General features: G+C 33.5%; 2 protein-coding genes across 5 annotated transcripts; both read right to left on the bottom strand.

The window, feature by feature from the left end:
* Positions 1-7,276: 7,276 nt before the first annotated feature.
* LOC144474483 (uncharacterized) lies at positions 7,277-13,670 on the bottom strand. Its single transcript, XM_078189325.1, has 13 exons — positions 13,510-13,670; positions 10,779-10,906; positions 10,547-10,592; positions 9,974-10,073; positions 9,808-9,890; positions 9,437-9,624; positions 9,278-9,357; positions 8,597-8,917; positions 8,235-8,388; positions 7,907-8,150; positions 7,762-7,824; positions 7,530-7,675; positions 7,277-7,383 (listed from the first exon to the last, which is right to left on the bottom strand). The coding sequence occupies exons 1-13, from the start codon at positions 13,650-13,652 to the stop codon at positions 7,277-7,279; spliced, it is 1,803 nt and encodes a 600-aa protein (XP_078045451.1). The 5' UTR covers positions 13,653-13,670.
* A 599-nt stretch (positions 13,671-14,269) lies between these two features.
* On the bottom strand, positions 14,270-16,492 carry LOC144474391 (uncharacterized). Of its 4 annotated transcripts, none has more exons than XM_078189187.1 (6): positions 16,271-16,492; positions 16,029-16,192; positions 15,255-15,825; positions 14,932-15,183; positions 14,707-14,843; positions 14,270-14,621 (listed from the first exon to the last, which is right to left on the bottom strand). In XM_078189187.1, the coding sequence occupies exons 2-6, from the start codon at positions 16,060-16,062 to the stop codon at positions 14,461-14,463; spliced, it is 1,155 nt and encodes a 384-aa protein (XP_078045313.1). In that variant the 5' UTR covers positions 16,063-16,192; positions 16,271-16,492; the 3' UTR covers positions 14,270-14,460. The 4 variants fall into 4 exon arrangements, with proteins under 4 accessions (XP_078045313.1, XP_078045314.1, XP_078045315.1 ...); XM_078189188.1 differs by having other exon boundaries at positions 16,299-16,492; XM_078189189.1 differs by having other exon boundaries at positions 15,255-15,810; positions 16,029-16,491.
* Between the last annotated feature and the right edge of the window lie 1,815 nt (positions 16,493-18,307).

Raw genomic sequence — 18,307 nt, 5'->3', positions numbered from 1 at the left:
TTCAATTTGAAAGTTAAATATAGCCGTTTCTCATTTTCTATCGTAAAAAGACATTAAATGGGCCTTGTATGTTGCATAAATATATGATTATTTCCAAGTTATTAAATATGCACAATATATTCTAATTTGTAAGCTGAAATTATTCTAGTTTATGACGTACATATTACTTTTTGTAATAATAAAAGATGGTCACTATATATTTTACCCTCGATGTCTGGGAAAACATTCTTTATTTTTCACTTGTAGTATCAATTATTAAACACGTGTACAATGAATTCTAGATTGTTACACTACTTTTCGATTATGGCATTTATCTCAATTTACGAAACACACAATTGCCTCGAGCGTTCCGGTGTTCCAGAACTTTCGGTTCTTCAAGGTTGTTTCCTGTATAAATCACAGAATTGTTAAAGTTCGCCCTAAATATCATCGAAATAGTAACTATTCATTACATTTCTATTCATTAAAATGCATCGATCGAAATTACACTTATGCATATTTTCTCGCTACACTCAACATGTTCTCGAAATTTTCTGAAAAAAAATCTTCATTTTTCAACCTTCAAATATTTCAGTTTGATTGCTGCGTCGTTTTAATTAAATTATAAAAATTACTGTTATATTTGGAACATTATCAAGACCATGTTACATACGGAGATTACTCCCGACGTTTTTTTCTGCTCCTTCTTGAGGGTTTACGCTAGCTAACGTCGGCCGAGAGCACGGTTCCACGATGATAATATAAAAAATGTTTAACCTTTCGACGAACGCTAGCCTAAGGGTTGGGACCACCCGTTTCTGAGTCACTATAACATTCGCGGTGTAGGCCCCCACGATTCAAACATAAAAAATGTTTAGTCTTCTAACAGAAGCCAGTTTAAGGGCTGGGACCACATGTCACTGTATCATCCGCAGGATGATCTGGTCACGTAGGCCCAGTCCCCACCACCAAATATTCTAATTCAGCCGCGTATAAAAGGGCTAAGATTTTTCTTCTCATCGGACAGTTTCAAGTCTAACCACGACGACGAGACGTTAGCAAGATCGAGCTCAGTTCTCTTTCACGCATTAATTACCTAGTACGTATACGAAAGTAGTTAGTCCCCGCCGACTTGGTGCGTAAACCAGGGAGCGTGTCATAGGACCATCGCGAGTCATACACTACACTCACACACTTGTAATAGACTGAAGTTGTTATTACTTGCAATTCAGTGTACAAGTTTATTTCATTCCATCTCCCAGTTCGAGTCAGTTGTTGGTAACGATCCCACAAAGATACACCTTTGCCGCTTGAGTTACATCAATTAATATTTCTTTGAAGTTACGAGGCCAATTAGAATCAATCCAAAACCCCATTACCCAATCAGGTGGTGACCCGTTGATGAAATAGGCAACAGCCAGTCCACGCATTTCCTATCTAGGTGGCGACCCGGTGATGAAATAGGCACCGGCCAGTCCACGAACCCTTTTACCTCTACACCCAGGTGGCGACCCGGTGATGAAATTGACATCGGCCAGTCCACGCAATCTCCTACCTTTACACCTAGGCGGCGACCCGGTGATGAAATAGGCACCGGCCAGTCCGTGAACTATCCCTACACCTAAGTAGCGACCCGTTGATGAAATAGGCAACGGCCAGTCCGTGAAACATATCCTACAAGGTGGCAATCCGGTGATGAAATAGGCATCGGCCAGTCCACGCATTCCTCCCAAATTTCCGCACAAACTCTTTTATCTCCGGCCACGTGTGCAGTGGCCCTCGGCTCGTAACACACACATACAACATCTTCGCACGCGACAAGAGGGTGTCACCAAATCAACGAAGGCACTGATTGGTACTATGCAGCAGTAGGTAAAACCCAATCAGTGCCCTTCTTACATACCGAATTGCAAGTTCTCGTGGAACCCCCAGAAAAGGGCATAAACGCCCCCCCCCCCCCGACGAATCCTAGTTTGACGACGATCGAGTCGAACGATTCGTCTTCACTTCAACTTAAGTCTGCAACCACGATACAACCAGTCTACATCAAGGGACTCTACAAACAGTCGACAACCGATCGACATCACACAATCTCCAGCCGTCGCGATTCAGTTCAACCTCCAACAGTCGAGGAACTTCAGTCTGCAACCAGCCTACAACCAGTCGACATCACACAATCTCCAACGGTCGAGATATACACAACCTCCAGCAGTCGAGGTTCACATTCGTTCGTTCACAATCTCCAGCAGTCGAGAAAAGAAACAACATAGTACGCGCAACCACTGCTCGACCATTTGAATCCGTTACCCAATATTAATTTGGCGGGTAACATATCGGCGACACCGGCATCACGCGTCCTCCAACGGTTCAATCCGGACCTTACAAACCCGGAAGGGTGGAGAAACCACCCACGCGTCGATGCCGTAATGCTCGCATCGCAATTCAAGATGGCATTCTGGAAATTAGCATAAAGAATCAGGCGCGGATGTGCGAATTCAAAACAGCCGCGGATATGCTAAGGGTGTTAAGAAAAATCACATTGTCCAGCGAGCCGGGAAACACCAGATCGACAGCCGAGAGGAGTCAGCCAGGCAACATTACTACCAAAGGAAGACGGGTAGCCGTTGCTATAATTACAACCGTTTCGGACATCGGGCGACGGACTGCCGACTACCTGCGAGGGAATGGGACATCTACTACGAAGCTGCCCGAACAGGAAACCCCCGTAGGTGCCTAAAGAGCAGCTCACCTGCACTGAATGGAAAACGCCGGAGGAAGACAACTTCCACAAGCACGTGGAGTACGTAGTAAACGAGAAGCATATGAAATTACATATATACGTTAATCAATAGTGGAAGACCCGTTAGCTTCATAAAAAGGTCACAGGTATCGGGTAGAATGGAAAATGTTGGAAACAGTAACTGCGGGCGTCTAGTAGGGATTAATAATCCCCTCTTAGCATATTGAGTTCGGTACAAGCTTTAGCTAAAATGCCAGAAAACGCGAAAGAAACTGTGACCTTGTTGGTAGTACCCGATCGGACAATGCATACTCCGGTAGTTTTGGGTCGTGATGTGTTACGGTCATTTAGAATGACTTTTGTAAAAAACCAAAAGGGAGCCCATCGACCAATTAGAAATTCTCAATATGTACTTGGTCGTCCGCGAATACGAGGCCCTGGCGGCTAAACACCGAATGTTAGTTATTAGAAAATAGGTTTAAGAATATATTTTCCGTTAATGTTCAGTATATAATAATGTTTGGTGACCAATTGTTGACCCTGACTCAGAACACCTAATCAACAGATAAAACCAGCCAGCATCGGTATTACTCACTATTTTCTCTCACTTACTATGCTTAAAGTTCGAATGAGTCAGAGGCCAACGTCACTTAGTAAAGGGCTAATGGTCATCTCTCACCCCCCAAAACACGAGGATATAAGAACCCTCAAGAACCACGCTACAGGCACTTTTTAGAAAATCTTTCCCGACAGTACACTCGCGCTTCCGAGATAGCCTTAGGAACCAACGTTGTAGTAAGAAACGTAGTTAAATAAATCGAGTTGTAAAATATAATCGAGTTTCGATACGTGTTCCATCCGAGGTTCCAACAATAATGCGAACTTGTTCTACAGGTTTTAGCCGGAGCAGCTAAATTGTCAGGCTGGTCGAGTTGTAAGAGTATAGTATGGGTGAGAGTGTATGGTATATAAGAAGAATGTGCGGTTGTATGAATGTATAGTAATAAGATGAACATGAATGCATGGTTGTGTGAGAGAAACAAATGAATGATTCGGATCATCGATCGGGCGAGCGAGAGCGGAACGAGACGGCACTTCTTTGGTGACGCCACGTGAGGGCAGAAATCGTTTTTATGTATTTCGTTGTGTAATAAAAGTTCACAATATTCATTAAAACAAGTTCCTTACAGTTTTCTATCCCCTCATGCACCTAATCCCAAGGTGCAAAATAACAATATTCATGTGTAAACAGGAAATATTGCATACTATATATGTGTGATATAAACTATTACACTAAAGCAGGTCTTTCGCCAAAGCAGGAAATTTACACAAGATCTCTTAACGCGTCAAACCTCTGCGATCGTTCAACATTCAATGCGCTCCTCTTTTGCCAAAATCGCTCGTCTTCTTCCGGTCTCTCTCTATCTCTCTTACACATATTCATCCTTTTCGCTTTCTTTTAATAACACTCATACACATTCATACTCATTCGTCTCATTCTACAAACATTTGTCTCTACACACTCTCATTATACTACATATGTGAAATTTATTTTCATGAATTTCTCAAAAACTGAAGGTGTCCAGCAATAACATCGTATAGGAAAAAATGGTTGCAGAATGATGACCTTGATAACATCAACCTTGATAATCCATTTTTAATAGATTTAAATTGTGCATATTATAAATATTATTATATGTAATTATGTTATTATTATGTAATTCCTAAAATGATTAGTGTTGCGACGGCAACACCGAAGGTTGAAAGCGCCTAACCATCCCTTCAGTCATTAGAAATCATTTTACGACTACCTTACTTAACGAAACTCGACTCGACGAACGGACAACATGTGCAACAGACATACAGTACCGTTGCACGGACAACCATTCATCAATTTTTCTGTAACAAAGAAGACGACACAAACCAGAACTTTCTACCCTTCATTCCAAGTTTCTTGCGACACACCCACCTCCAATCAAAAACGCTTCATTTCCTCCACTAAAAACTACCCTCCACCAATCAACGTAAAACCGAGGTGAACAGACAGAACACGATCAAAGTAACCATTCATACATAACGCATTCATAACTAAGATCAAAGCAAACATTCATACATGACGCATTTATACTAAGAACGAACGTAACATTCAAACATAACGCATTCAAACATATTCAAAAATCGCGAATATTATACTTGTACAGTGTTGTAAATAAAGTATAAATGGAAGCAACCAAGCGTCTGTATCACTACGGCATTGTACCAAACGCGCACACACAATCCGGTCTTACAAACCGGATCAACAACAACCGCGTACACGTATTTTTGATAAAAAAACCGCGTACGCGTATACGTGTTTTTTAAACACGTATACAATTAGGACTTTGATATCGTTTTCCAAGAAAACGATTGAAGTTTGACTCGTGATATCTTCGAAACTTTTTATCATTACGATGAGTGCAATTATAATGCACTAAAAACTCCGACCTTGAAATTCAAAGTCCAAAAGAATATTTTGTTAACATATCGTTCTCAATCGATCGTTATTAATCTGATGATACATAATGCGTTTATGATGTGCCGATGTGCAGAGTAATCTTTTTAAATCAAAATTATGAACCATTCAAATTACTTTCATTGCTATTACAGCTAGACAAAATTAATTCGAATAGTTTCATAATATGAACCTAATAATAAGAAGAAAAAATTCTGAATAATCGATCATTAGTGACTGTCGCGTCGCGAGCGACCTATGTAATTAAGTTATGACGACCCCCAGGTAGATTCTTTATAATACCGCGTCGAAGCTTTCGGGCCTTCGACAACCGATACCAGATGTGGCCATGAGCAGGAGTACGGCCAGCGACAACGACGCTAAGGACAATGAAAATCTGGGAATTCCCACATTTCTGCTGTCCCCTCTTCTTGGCCATCCTTGTAATATTCATTGGTTTTAGCATAATTTAAGTAGCCAATGAAATACCAACTCCACCCACGCCATTCACATACGAAGGCGTAATCGGAGGGTGAGAAGTGTACCTTTTTCACTTTCCACTTTGCACTCGGTAACTTCTCATCTAGTCCGACAACCGACATTTTGTACATAGTGTTATAGTTTGTGATAAGTTGTTCGTCCTTTTATTATTAAACCTTGTTTAAATACGGCACCTTGTTTCATCTCAGTTCACCCTCAAATCTATCCTCAACATATTAATTTATCGCGAGGTATGCGCGTTATTCAATCGTCATCAACTACGGTCGACGCTGTAACGCACCGCGCAACAGTGACCATAAATAACCCGTTCACGTAACGAAAAAGTTTTTATTTGTAATCTAAACATATAAAACTCAAACATGTTTGCACGACGTAATAAAATAACACATGCTATGTCTATAAAATTGGATCTTCAACTCGTGATCATCATTGTCCAACATGAAACCCACGCTGTTTTTCTATACCTTTCATTCTTTTATAGGTTTGTTTCTTATACAGAGCAGTTTACAATTGTAATAATGATTTCTTTTAAATACCACGATTACAAACATATTTTTGAGAATATTTTACAATGTTAATGCGTACATACACAGAGTCAAAAATCGTGGTACAGGCGGCTAGGAGATGATTCTACAAGTAAAAATAAGTCGAAAAAATTTAAAGATGGTGAAAAACAAAGTAGAAAACAGTTAGGAGATACATCAAGTTCAAGTGACTTGTATTAGTATAACGAGAAGTAGAATTAGTATATCATGGCCAGACGCGCCACTTAGTTTCTATTAAATAGTATTACTTTTTTCAACCTATTTTTTCTAAAAGACTTAAATGAAAAAATGTTATTCTTTTTTCGACTTATTGTTGTATGTAAAATCATCCCCTTGTCAGTTGTACCAGAATTTTGGCCCCACCCTGTATAAAAAAAAGTATGACAGACAGCATTTAACATTGTAATCTCTTTTAAACAGCTATCTTTGAAATATGATCATGAAAGAAACAAACTTATTTATAAGGGAAACCAATTTTTCCTTAAACGTACCTCTGATTAGTAGCGTAGGCAATATGACAATTATAATCACCAGAACAAATCTTCTTCATATAATTGCGATCGAACTTTACTTACAAATAAGTTCGTTTAATTATTCATTAATAACTAACATGACAATGTTTGTTCTTTATTAAAATAAAACCTACATACAAAATAGTCAATCAAAACAGTAGTGTGAACATTTTAACTATTAGATTGGAGACTTATTACGAGCTTAAATAAATACTATGCGTTGCTAGAAGAATGGTTAGTGGAACGAAACAGAGACAAGAGATAAAACTTTGCCTGTCTTATGAAACAGTTAATTACTTTACTTTTTAATTCTTATCGTATCTTTACTTAAAATAATTTTGGATTATTTGAAATTGTATGTACTTTTAAGATAGGTAATTATCCAAACAAGTGATTTATTTGTTGCATTAAGATCTATGTTGTAAAAGAAGGCTAACTTGATGTAGACATAAGATAGTAAGTATAAGCATACTTTATATACTTAAATCTAAAAGAATATTTGCAACATCTAAGAAGCTTCTTCACTACTTTCTATAGAGCTGACATATTTAGCAATCCAGATTGTGCCATAGGATGTATCTTGTTTTATTACTGCATATTTCTCTGCTTGAAATTCTGAAAATTTGTGAAAAGAAAAAACAAAAAATCAAATGAAAAAATAAAATTTAAAAATATTTACTGCAAGAAGAACAATGTTTTGAATATCCAAAGACAAAATTTTGTATGTTTAATGTTAAATTCAGTCAGTGAAATAAACCTACCTAAACAATAAGAAAAGGCGCGTGCAACGTCAATTTTAGTGTAACTATCTGGAGAAATTAATTCATGAAATTTTATGTTTTCTTCATCGCGCCAACGAATTTCCAAGAATGCTTTCAATTCTAATTTTCTTAAAGTTGCTTTGGGACTGTAATGAAAATAAAATAAGGAATTTGTATAGAAAACAATTAATTGCTGTAAATAACACTTAAATTAGAAAAAATAAAAACTGACCTTACGGAATTGGCTATGAATCTTTCTACATGAAGTGATCTCTCTGAGGATTCAATAGGATTTCTAAAAAAATTAATTAGACTTTGATCATACAAATATATTTTAGAAAGTATGTTAGAAAGTAATGTGTATAAATTCATCATACACTTTTGTGTATTCGAAGCCATTAATTTCTGGAACAGCTGGCACAGACACTTCAACTTGTTTTTCTGAATCTTCTACTTGCATTTCAATTAAGGTTTGTTGCATGGTGTGCTGAATTGGTTGTATCTTTTCTACCGTCTTTGAATGTTCACTTATATCGGAAGTAGGTAAATCAATTTTACTTGTCATTTCACCTGTTTTTTCATGTATTTTACTTGTCATCCCTTCACGTACAATTTCTTCTTCTATACAATTAAAGTAAAAGTGAATGGATAAGATCTATCTTGATTTCTTATGAATATAAAAAAATTCAATATTGCCGTCTATACCTGAAAACTCATTTTCTGTTACAGATCGCGTGATCATATGTTTAGAGAAAAACTTATTTAACTTGTTTCCCAAAACTCCGTGTGAAATTTTTGAGCATGGTTGTTTTAAATAATAATCTGCAGAATGAATACGTGTACTAGATATCCAAAGTTCCTGCAATAAAAGATTGGAATTAACTGCAAATATTCTCGTGTACCATTCATTTTTTCTACATTCATATATATATATTGTAATAATTGTCATAGTAAAGTGTTCTTTCATTAATTAATAGAACTATTTATCATCTTTTAATGTAAATTTGCATTCAGTTAGTATTTAAAATTGTATGTACAGTTACAATTTTTAATATGAAAATGCTTACTGTGGTGTGAGCTCTAACATCTGAAATCATCTTTCTCATTTGATTATCAGATAATGTAATTTCATTATCGACAAATTTTCTTCTTCGTCTTCTTTGTTGTGGTTGTTCTACCAATTCGATCTCATCGATATGAACTTGTTGATTTGGAAATTCCGGTATAACAATAGGCTCTGCGATTGAAGGTTCTGTAGGATGGTCAACAGATTCTTGCATGGGCCGTCTTTCCTTTGGGGCGACTACTATCGAAGGCACATCAGCAGATGTTGATGGCACATCTACAGACAGATCTCGTACTACTTCTTCTGTACTTTTCTGTAAAATCTAGAATTATACGTAATATATATTTTTAGTAAATAAAAATATATTACTGACGAAACAATAATATTAATTCTAGGATGCACAGTAAGTTCTCCCCAATTGTCTTTTAGCTTGTAAGCAAAAGTAGATAATTCGAGAAGAAGAAAACTCCTAGTTTTTGTAGTTGTTAATAATCGGCAACTTACTGTATTATTAATTAATGCTTATAGATCAATCGATATATTTCTAAAATATATTGTAAAGAAGTGTTTAAAAAATAATGATAATTAATAACGCTAAAAACCTAACTCATATTTAAAAATAAATGTTAAAAGAAATATTAAAAATAACGAAAACAGAACAATTTTTTTTCTTAAGTCATACTTTTCTTCTTTTCGCAGGTGTTTCCACAAGTGACTCCGTAGTTCTTCTTTTTGATGTTGTAGGTTTCTTGAACTGAGCACCTAAAAAATAATACCGAAAAAATGAAGAATATATATATCCTTTTTTTAAACAATATTATTTATTTTATAATTCTACAACCTTCAACATCTCCAACCTCAATCGTTTCGCCATTAAGATTATCAAGATTTACTTCCGCTACAGATCTTTCAATAATTTCCTGTGGCTGAGTCCAGATCTTTCGTAAGTAAGAAGCTACGGTTGTATCTTTTCGACATTTTTCAATAATTTCCTCGGGCTGATTCCTAGGAAACGTCCGTATCTCGTTCCTAAATAATAGATATAAAGCAATTAAGTGATAAGAAAAAGATATAGTCAAAAAGGTTATCTACACAAGTGCATATTAGTGTTTTAAAGCACATTCACTTTCTCTTTCATACTCATACACAAATAATTTAGAACTTATTGCAAAACGGAAAGGAATGGAAATGGTGGAAATGTAGAGAACTAACAGGAACTGCTCTTCTGTTTGGGGTAAGAGGAACTCTTCCATTTCATAATCGGTTAACATTCCGAAACTCAGTTGACCTTGCATCTACATTCACAACAAAATTATTAAAAATTTTAATAATTGTAAACAAAGTTAAAGGAATATAGATTTATTAACCGTAGTTATACCATGTACTCATGAAGGAAAGGAACGTCCTCGATCAAATTCCTGTCTCTATCTTCATGGAAGGATATCTCGATAGCAGGACCATGGAACCTCAGTCTCCGACTAAAAAATTGTATTTTCTATATTTTAGAGTTATTTACAAGAACTATTATTTGCTATCCTAAATTTGCCAAACGATATGACTCGACTCTAAGTATATTAATATATTCATAGTATAAATATACATTATTGAGGATACCGAAAAGTCTTCTTGTATTTTATACCCTTAAATTATAACACGTTTTTACGTACTGTATATAAACATGCTATGTATATACATACTATAAACGTGCTTATTATACGTTTCTAAAAAGAGATGAAAGAGACTAGTTAAAATATGTAAGCGATTACATCATTAACTAAATATAGTTGTTTTTCTCGATTTCCTACGCAATTTCGTAGTGAAAATGGAAGACTTCTCAGTACCTCTAATATTTTTATCTGATTATTAATATTATTTATTTAATAACTAAAATGCAAAGTCAGTGCAAATTATTCAAAATATTGAAGAATATATCTTCATACATTGTTATTACCTGTTCTCTATATTAGACTTTCTCAAGTTTATTGCAAATAGGTTTTCTATAATAAAAAAGAATACATATTTATTGCTTATATAGGTGAGTAATGAAAAGTAAAAATTATAAATGTTGCCATTTAAACATCGAAATTTGTATAAAATAATCGTTCGCATAATGGTAACATTTATGAGAAACTACAACATTCAAGATGTAATTCTAACGTTTTTATAATTTACGATGAAAATACCTTGAAGTTGTTTTGTCTGATACAAAAGTAATTTCACGGCACCGTACAATAATTGCGAGGAAAGATAAAGACTGAATCTGACGCAGACCGTGCTACTGCTTGTTTGAACCGCCGATATTATTTCTTCGCTGGAAAATAAACAATTAATTACGTATTTCAATCATAATATCTATAAATTTCGATTTGATGGTTTTATTTTTTTGTATGATAAGGAACAATAAGATACTAAAGTTGATTTTCACTTTTCACTCAAACGCGTCAATTATAAACCGTTTATGTTTATCTTGGAAATGCCGGCGATTATCCCTTTATTATAAGAGTGATAGCATGTCACAGTGTATCGATAAACGAATGTTATTAGTTTTAAGATAATTGTGATTAGGTCGGCAATTAATATTTCATAATTAGTTATATTCAGTTATTATTCCATCACATATATGAGTTCTTCGTCGTTTCTCTATTTATCTGACTTTTAAGTAGTACGTATTTCAGTACCAATCTACATGATTTTCGTATACCGTCCTTACATGAAGGGAAAATTAAACGTAATGACACAATAGCTGAATGTAACAGTAACATGGCAAATAAACGCACGATTTATCGATGATTGAAAAATTTAAGGAATAGAGATAACGATTTTATAAATTAAATATATGGACGATCAAACTGTGTAGTTTAAAATTTTTTCGGACAACCATTGTCGGGTTCATTTTTACCCAAATTATTAGATAATAATTTAGTTTTACATTAATTCTGCGTATATTAAAATAAACTGACTGAACCTCCACGCAAGTTTTTATTTTTTTCCAAAAATTATTATAATCAATTTTTCTTATCTGTTTGTATGAACCGAAATTAATAACAGTTAGGCATGAAGATACCAAGCAGTGTGTTTTTAACAATTGCATTTGATAAAACGGTACAGGGAAATCTTTTTGAAGAAGGGGTTCTCTTAAACACAGGACATAAGAAACAATATCAAAAGCGTTTAAAAAAGGTAAGTTTTAAATAGCCATAAAATAGCTTTAATCTAGCTGAGTAATCTCTAAAAAAAAACAATATATTTGCGTAAATAAATTCGTTCCCGCGTGAATTATGCATCTGAATAAGCGAAAACGCATTTCCTTTAAAAGGACAAAGGTTAGCATTAATTTTATTTAAAGAAATTTTGTCTTCACAATAAGAAATCTTGTCCAAAACAGAATAAGTTTTATTTGAAACAATTCTTTGCATAATGAATAGTTCAAAAACTAATTATGTGGATACATTCAAATAGGATACCGTATATATGATCGATGAATAATATAAAAGCTGTCCGGCTTTATAGTCATCTTAATTTTTGAGATTGATAAAAAATTTAACAGTTTTTGATCATCAAAAGGTTATAAAAATAAAAATTATATAAATATCGTTCCTGCTATTAGTACTAAAGGTTATTTTTACTTATTTAAATCACATTTTTATAATCTTTTCTATGCCATATTGCATACTACATTGGGATAAATTCAATTGTATAAAAATTCATTCATTCATCAATAACTAATATTGATGCTGAATTGATATAAGAGACCCAAAATTGATATATATAGTGATGGAGTAAAGTATCCATATACATCTTAAAACGCTTTAACTTTATTAACATTGAACTGAATGACTTGATTTTTTTTAATTAATCGAAGAACTGGTCTATTAGACATTACTAAAATGCTTCTTTATAATTTTATTGTTACTCGAAATGACAAAATGAGTAAAAAAACTCATATTTTTGAAGTTCTTTATCTGATCTTATAACGAAAATTTAAAAAATGCGTCTTGTGGATCTTAATAACATATATGCATATTGAAAGTTTCAACGAAATCAGTCAACCCAAAGTCCAGTTACGAATGTTAAAAATTTTTATATCTGCATTTTAAAAAGTGTTTAAATACTTTATTCCATCACTCTATGTTGTTAAGAACACTCTCTCGAGTAAGATTGTGATAATTTTAACCATTACCTATAATTCTTCAAAAAGTTATTAATTATTGCATATAGAAAGTATCATAACATTTGATTATTATAGGCTGAAATTTAATATAGACATAAGCTTTTATACATAAGCTTCAATGCATACGCAGAGCCCTCTATGCTTTTCACTTAAAAATAATTGATAAAGCTAAGTTATTTCAGTGTGAAAGCACAGAAGGTGAAACAGAACTCTATTATTGCTCCATCATTTCTTAAACAATTCAGAGGATATTCATGAATTTTTTTTTATAACATTTGTTCGTAAACCACCTGTACAAATAATTGCTTCTTGTTTCTCAAACTATACTATATATAGTAAAACGCGAGAATCTAAAATGTAAATTTCTATTGCGTGCCAAAAATCTGACTATTATTTTTATAAATCTGACATTAAAGCGTAAGTCTAATGTTTCAGATAGTGAGTAATGATCAACATTTAACTAATTCTAACCGCATAATAAATTTATTAAATTATTTCTTTCATTGAATTTATATGAAACAAAATATTTAATTCATACACATTAGCAATATTTTTCATATTATGAGAGGAAAATTTTCGTTTAACATGATTTCCTATAACACGAATTCGAACAACGTGTAATCGTAACGTATTATCGCAATATGCAAAAGTCTACTGTAAGTCGATTTCATCTCAAACAGAGGATTAGATATAATCGACAAACTTCGAAAGCAAGTGTATAAAAGAACAGAAATAAACTTTACCAGAGTATAGTTATGTCAATACATTGAACTGTCGACTGTTTGACTTTCTTTTTAAACATTTGCTCGCTGAGAGTAGCGGCTAACCAGCATCGAGCTAGTTTTCCCCTGCGTCGAAGAGAAAGAAGTTCCGGAACGTAAAACATATTGGAAAGAGATGATATACTCGCACACTACAATTAAATTCAACAATGATATCAACTGCAAATCGTCACTCGATCCTGTTTTGTTCCTTTCAGATGTGATCAAAATAGAATAAACGATTTATGAATGGATAATCGATTTTTGTATCTTGTGGACAGCTTCAGAATGCCACAGTATTGAGGGCGCATGCGTAAGGTATGTCCCATGAAAATAGCTCGTAATCTTGTAAATGGAACGATATTTGAAAGTGTTATCTATAATTGTGAAACAAAGTAAAATAAATCACTTATCTCTATTTTAAAGATTTCTTGTGTGTAAAAATTTCAAACATTACTTTGTTATCATGATTGAATGAAATATAAAATAAATTATTTATAAACACATAAATTAAAGTTAACAGATACATTTTTCTTTAAATCAGTGTAACTAAATACAATAATATAACATTAATTATGATAATGATAGAATAGATTAACAACAATTAGTGTATATATATAAAACAAATGAATTTTTCTGAAATGTTCCCATTTGATATGTACTCTCTGGTCTTATATATTTCACTCAGATATTTCAAAATTGGTTTCAAAGAATGATTGATAGCAAATAAACAAGCAACATATTTTTAAGAAATAATAGAATTTTATTTTAAACAAAATACAAGTGATCAGTACATACATAAATTAAATGTGTACTGAATGACTGAAATCTTTTTTTATCCTTTTCTATCTTGAACAAAATAAAAGTGAAGTGCACAGAACTAATAATGACGCTTTCAAAAGAACAGAATTGTTAGAGATAAACAATAATAGTTTATGCATCCATTTTTACATAAACCTTCGGCTTCGAAAAGACTTTAATGCCTTCTTCCAATTTATTTAGTTGTTTCTCTATTTCCGCTTTTCGCTGTTGCGCCCTAAGTGTGTCGGATTTTATAGGCATTAGATTCAATTCATTAACATAATCTTGGTAACCTGAAATATTAAAATGAAAACAATTACTAATATCATTATAATAAAGTTATAAAGGTAAGTTGTGAATCATTGCGTAATTATATACTTTTTTTTAGTATATGCAGAGTTTCCTTGCGTTCACTCTCCAATAATGGAACATGTCCATGTGGACAATCAGAATCAATTGCTTCTATTTTGGCTTTCTCTTCTCTTTTTTGAGCTTCCTTCCTTTCTCTGATATACCTAATAAATTTAAAGCACAAAAGCATAATACAAAGTTTTTAATTAAGATTGTACTGACAAATATAAAATATAAGTATTTGTGTCATACTTAGGAACAACACCCTTCTTATAATTAGATGGAGGAGTGTTCTTTTTATTACAATTGCTATTGTTGTTATTATGTATTCGACTCTTATTATTTGTAAATGTACATTCCTTATTTAATTTAGTATTTAATTCTTCTTTAATCAGTGGTAATCCAGAATTTTCTTGTGATTGTTTGGGTGATGAATTTGTTGTATCTTTTAAAACAGTATCACCCTGTTCATTCTTCAATTCTGTAAGTTTCTTTGATGGATATCTATAGCAAAGATTTCATTAATTTTAGATATGGAAAACTAAAATTATCCTTAATACTATGAAGATAAATACCTTATAACTCCTTCAGAATACAAATTATTGATTTGGTTTGTATCTAATGTTTGGGTACCTTGAGTCATGAGATTATTTTCCAATTTTGTATATTTATCATTACTAATATCTTTAGTAGATTCATGTAATAATATAGGATCCGAAGAAATATTTTCGTGCAACTTTACAATAGATTTATGTAAATTTTTGCACTCTTTTCTTTTTTGCTTTGTATGTGAATTATTATTTGTGGCTGAAATTGGTATCTTTTTTGCAGTTGCACTATTTTTATTCATAATTGGCATACTTGATTTCCTACATAATTTTTCATGATCTCCTGCACAATGTCTGTTTATCTTATTATGTTCACTTAAATTTGCATTATGACCTTCGACTTGTTTGGTATAATGATTTGTGCACAGTTTAGATGCAATATTTTGATATTTATTATTGAGCTTTTTTCGCTCATGTAATCGTGAATTCTGTGTTCCTTCCAATTCTTTCATGTGCATATTTTGTTCCATATGCCGAAGATTTTTTACATTTTCATATATAAAATTTTTTCGTCTTACTGATTCTATTAAAATATTATCTTAAATGAATAAACTTATTTATAATTAATTATAAAATGAGAAATCTAAAATCTGTCATTCTGGACAGTAGGCTTAGACTATAGACGAGTAGGCTTAGTGTTAAAATAGTCATAAGTTAATTTAGATTGATTTCATAGATGTAATAATGATAATCTATTTTCAGATACTATTAAGATACTATTATTCAAATACTATTACTTACTTGTATCAGGAAAAATACCTTTCAATGTTGTCATATTTATAAGATATTTCAGAAATAATAACAGTATTTGATACTAACATCCAAAGAAATCCAATACTTCCTTCGTTAATTATATTAAGGCAACGGTCAAATTTACATCTCTTTACCAATATTAGTTTGTACTGCTATATTAAGTAAGAAAAATAATTCATAACCTCGTAATTTTTAATGAACAATTTCAATTTTCTCATGATCATTGTTACCAAATAAACAATGTTGTTTACAAATTACAACTTGTACCACACATAATTATGTATGTAATTATGGCATCTGCCAATGTTCAGATTGCTTCTGACTTGTAAATGATTTTGACGTTCTGACCACAGTGGTTATCCTGGTTAGAGTTAAAAGTTCTGATCTGATTCTGATCACAGTGTCTTATGTACCATGCCATTCCGTAAATGTAACACCATATGATAACGTATACAATGATATGTACTTCACTCCTACAAACCTCTCTGGCTGCGACTCGCTCCATTAGCGAGAATAAGAGTAGAAATAGCTTTACTTTGATTGGCTTATTCACTACGAATTAGATGTGCAGTAAAATAATACAGTGATTAAGCTATCACTGTAGAGTACGAAACTCTTGTAAGCTTGAAACACAAATAAACTTTGTGGTAATATTTAGACAAGTTGAACAGGGTAAGGTCCAGCTAATCATTGCACTGTCCTGAATGCCAGCGCGAGAGAATGAAAGAATATTGCAAATGAATAGTGTAAAATTCATATATCTTTTGATTCATTTATATATCTTTTCTTGACAATTAATCTTTTGGTTTTTGTTCGTTGAGTTACGACATATAAAATACAAATCGAATATCGCGCCACGTGTTTTAAATGTAGCGCCAGGCGTACGCTTCTTGTCCATGTGGACATTCACAAATAGAGCCTGGTGCATTAAAATTGTAGGGATAAAAATATTTACAGTAAGAAAGCCGAAATGCTTACACATGCTTGGTGAAGCATGACTGCAATACTGATTCTCATGTTATTAACTATTCAGATAAAGCGCGCTATCATGGCTATGATAATTATTCAGATTTTCATATTTCCTGAAATGGCGCACACATTTTCACTATTTTATTGTGTTGCGTAGCTTTGGGTGGTATTTGGGTAGTTTGGGTGGTTCGAATGCCCGTGGAACATAAAAGTGCTCTGCTTGTGTAAGGCTTGTAAAAATTAGCTGGTTACACAAAAATCGTCTCTAATCAACTTTATTTCTTGGATCAACAATGTTGTCTCCAAGTCTTCAAAATAAAGTCTGTCTGTATTTTCTCGAGGAATCGAGTTTTCTTCCTGCGGTCCCTCTGGTTTTTCCGCCCTTGTCCAATAGAAAAATTGGGGTCCTCTAACTGATTAGCGCGTGAGGATCGAAGGCCCGCCAAAACAAGAAATTTGGGGGTGTTGCGCGACGAATTCTGCGAGAGAGAGAGAGAGAGAGAGGTCCGAGGGAAAGGTCCAGGGGGTCCTCAATCGAGAATTCATGACTTCTTGTCTCGAAGGGCTCAGCTTTCGACTCATCTTGCAAGATAAGAGACGACCGTTCGAGAGACTACGTGACTTTTCCTCTGTTACTCGATTAGCTTCGCTCAATGAATTCTTATTGAAGATTCCGTGGGAATTCTCTTTTTCGCTATCTGTTTACCTATTCTAAATTATTACATTTGAACTTCCCTCCTATCAGCATCAATTAAGTTTATGATTTGCATAACTAGATGCGCTATTTATAATGACGTTCGCGTGATCACGCAACAATTGCATATTTAACCCTTTGCACTCGAGTGGTGACTCCGAGGCACCACTAAAATTGTTACATAACGTTCCGAGATCATTTTCATACCTTACCATCAAAGTTTATATTTAAAAACTATGTTAAAGAGCGAAACTATCACAAGAATACATTTTATATGCATAAAAGTGTACTCTGTTGCATAAAATAAAAATACTATAAGCCAGAGAAGTTATTCTAAATTTATAGCTAAAATTGTTTTGAGCGCAAAGGCTTAATCTGTAGTGGAACTGTTTCAACAGTGAATCATCAACCAATCAGAGCAAAGGAAATTTCTATGTAGACCCTCGCTGACAGATCAAACTGTGGCCTGATGCTGTGCAGGAGTAGGACCCATAACTGGATAAATTGAGCACTGTCCTTATGACCATGTTGAGGACATTCTCATATCCTCTCTATTTAAGGTTCTATGACAATCTGCTATAGTTGGTAAGCATGAAACTAACAT

The sequence above is a fragment of the Augochlora pura genome, chromosome 8 (assembly GCF_028453695.1).
Source record: "Augochlora pura isolate Apur16 chromosome 8, APUR_v2.2.1, whole genome shotgun sequence".
Lineage (NCBI taxonomy): Eukaryota > Metazoa > Arthropoda > Insecta > Hymenoptera > Halictidae > Augochlora > Augochlora pura.
The sequence above is the reverse complement of the archived record's forward strand: the minus strand, read 5'-3'. Positions and strand labels throughout refer to the sequence as shown.

What these genes read in the sequence shown, in the direction of transcription:
- LOC144474483 (XM_078189325.1), bottom strand. Translation starts at nt 13,652, where the DNA reads ATGTTTTACGTTCCGGAACTTCTTTCTCTTCGACGCAGGGGAAAACTA. An exon ending in CTTTCCTTCATGAGTACATG is followed by an intron (nt 9,891 to 9,973) that starts GTATAACTACGG and finishes TTGTGAATGTAG; the next exon opens with ATGCAAGGTCAACTGAGTTT. An exon ending in AACAGAAAATGAGTTTTCAG is followed by an intron (nt 8,151 to 8,234) that starts GTATAGACGGCA and finishes TTAATTGTATAG; the next exon opens with AAGAAGAAATTGTACGTGAA.
- LOC144474391 (XM_078189187.1), bottom strand. Translation starts at nt 16,062, where the DNA reads ATGACAACATTGAAAGGTATTTTTCCTGATACAA. An exon ending in AAGAAGGGTGTTGTTCCTAA is followed by an intron (nt 14,844 to 14,931) that starts GTATGACACAAA and finishes TAAATTTATTAG; the next exon opens with GTATATCAGAGAAAGGAAGG. An exon ending in TCTGCATATACTAAAAAAAA is followed by an intron (nt 14,622 to 14,706) that starts GTATATAATTAC and finishes TTAATATTTCAG; the next exon opens with GTTACCAAGATTATGTTAAT.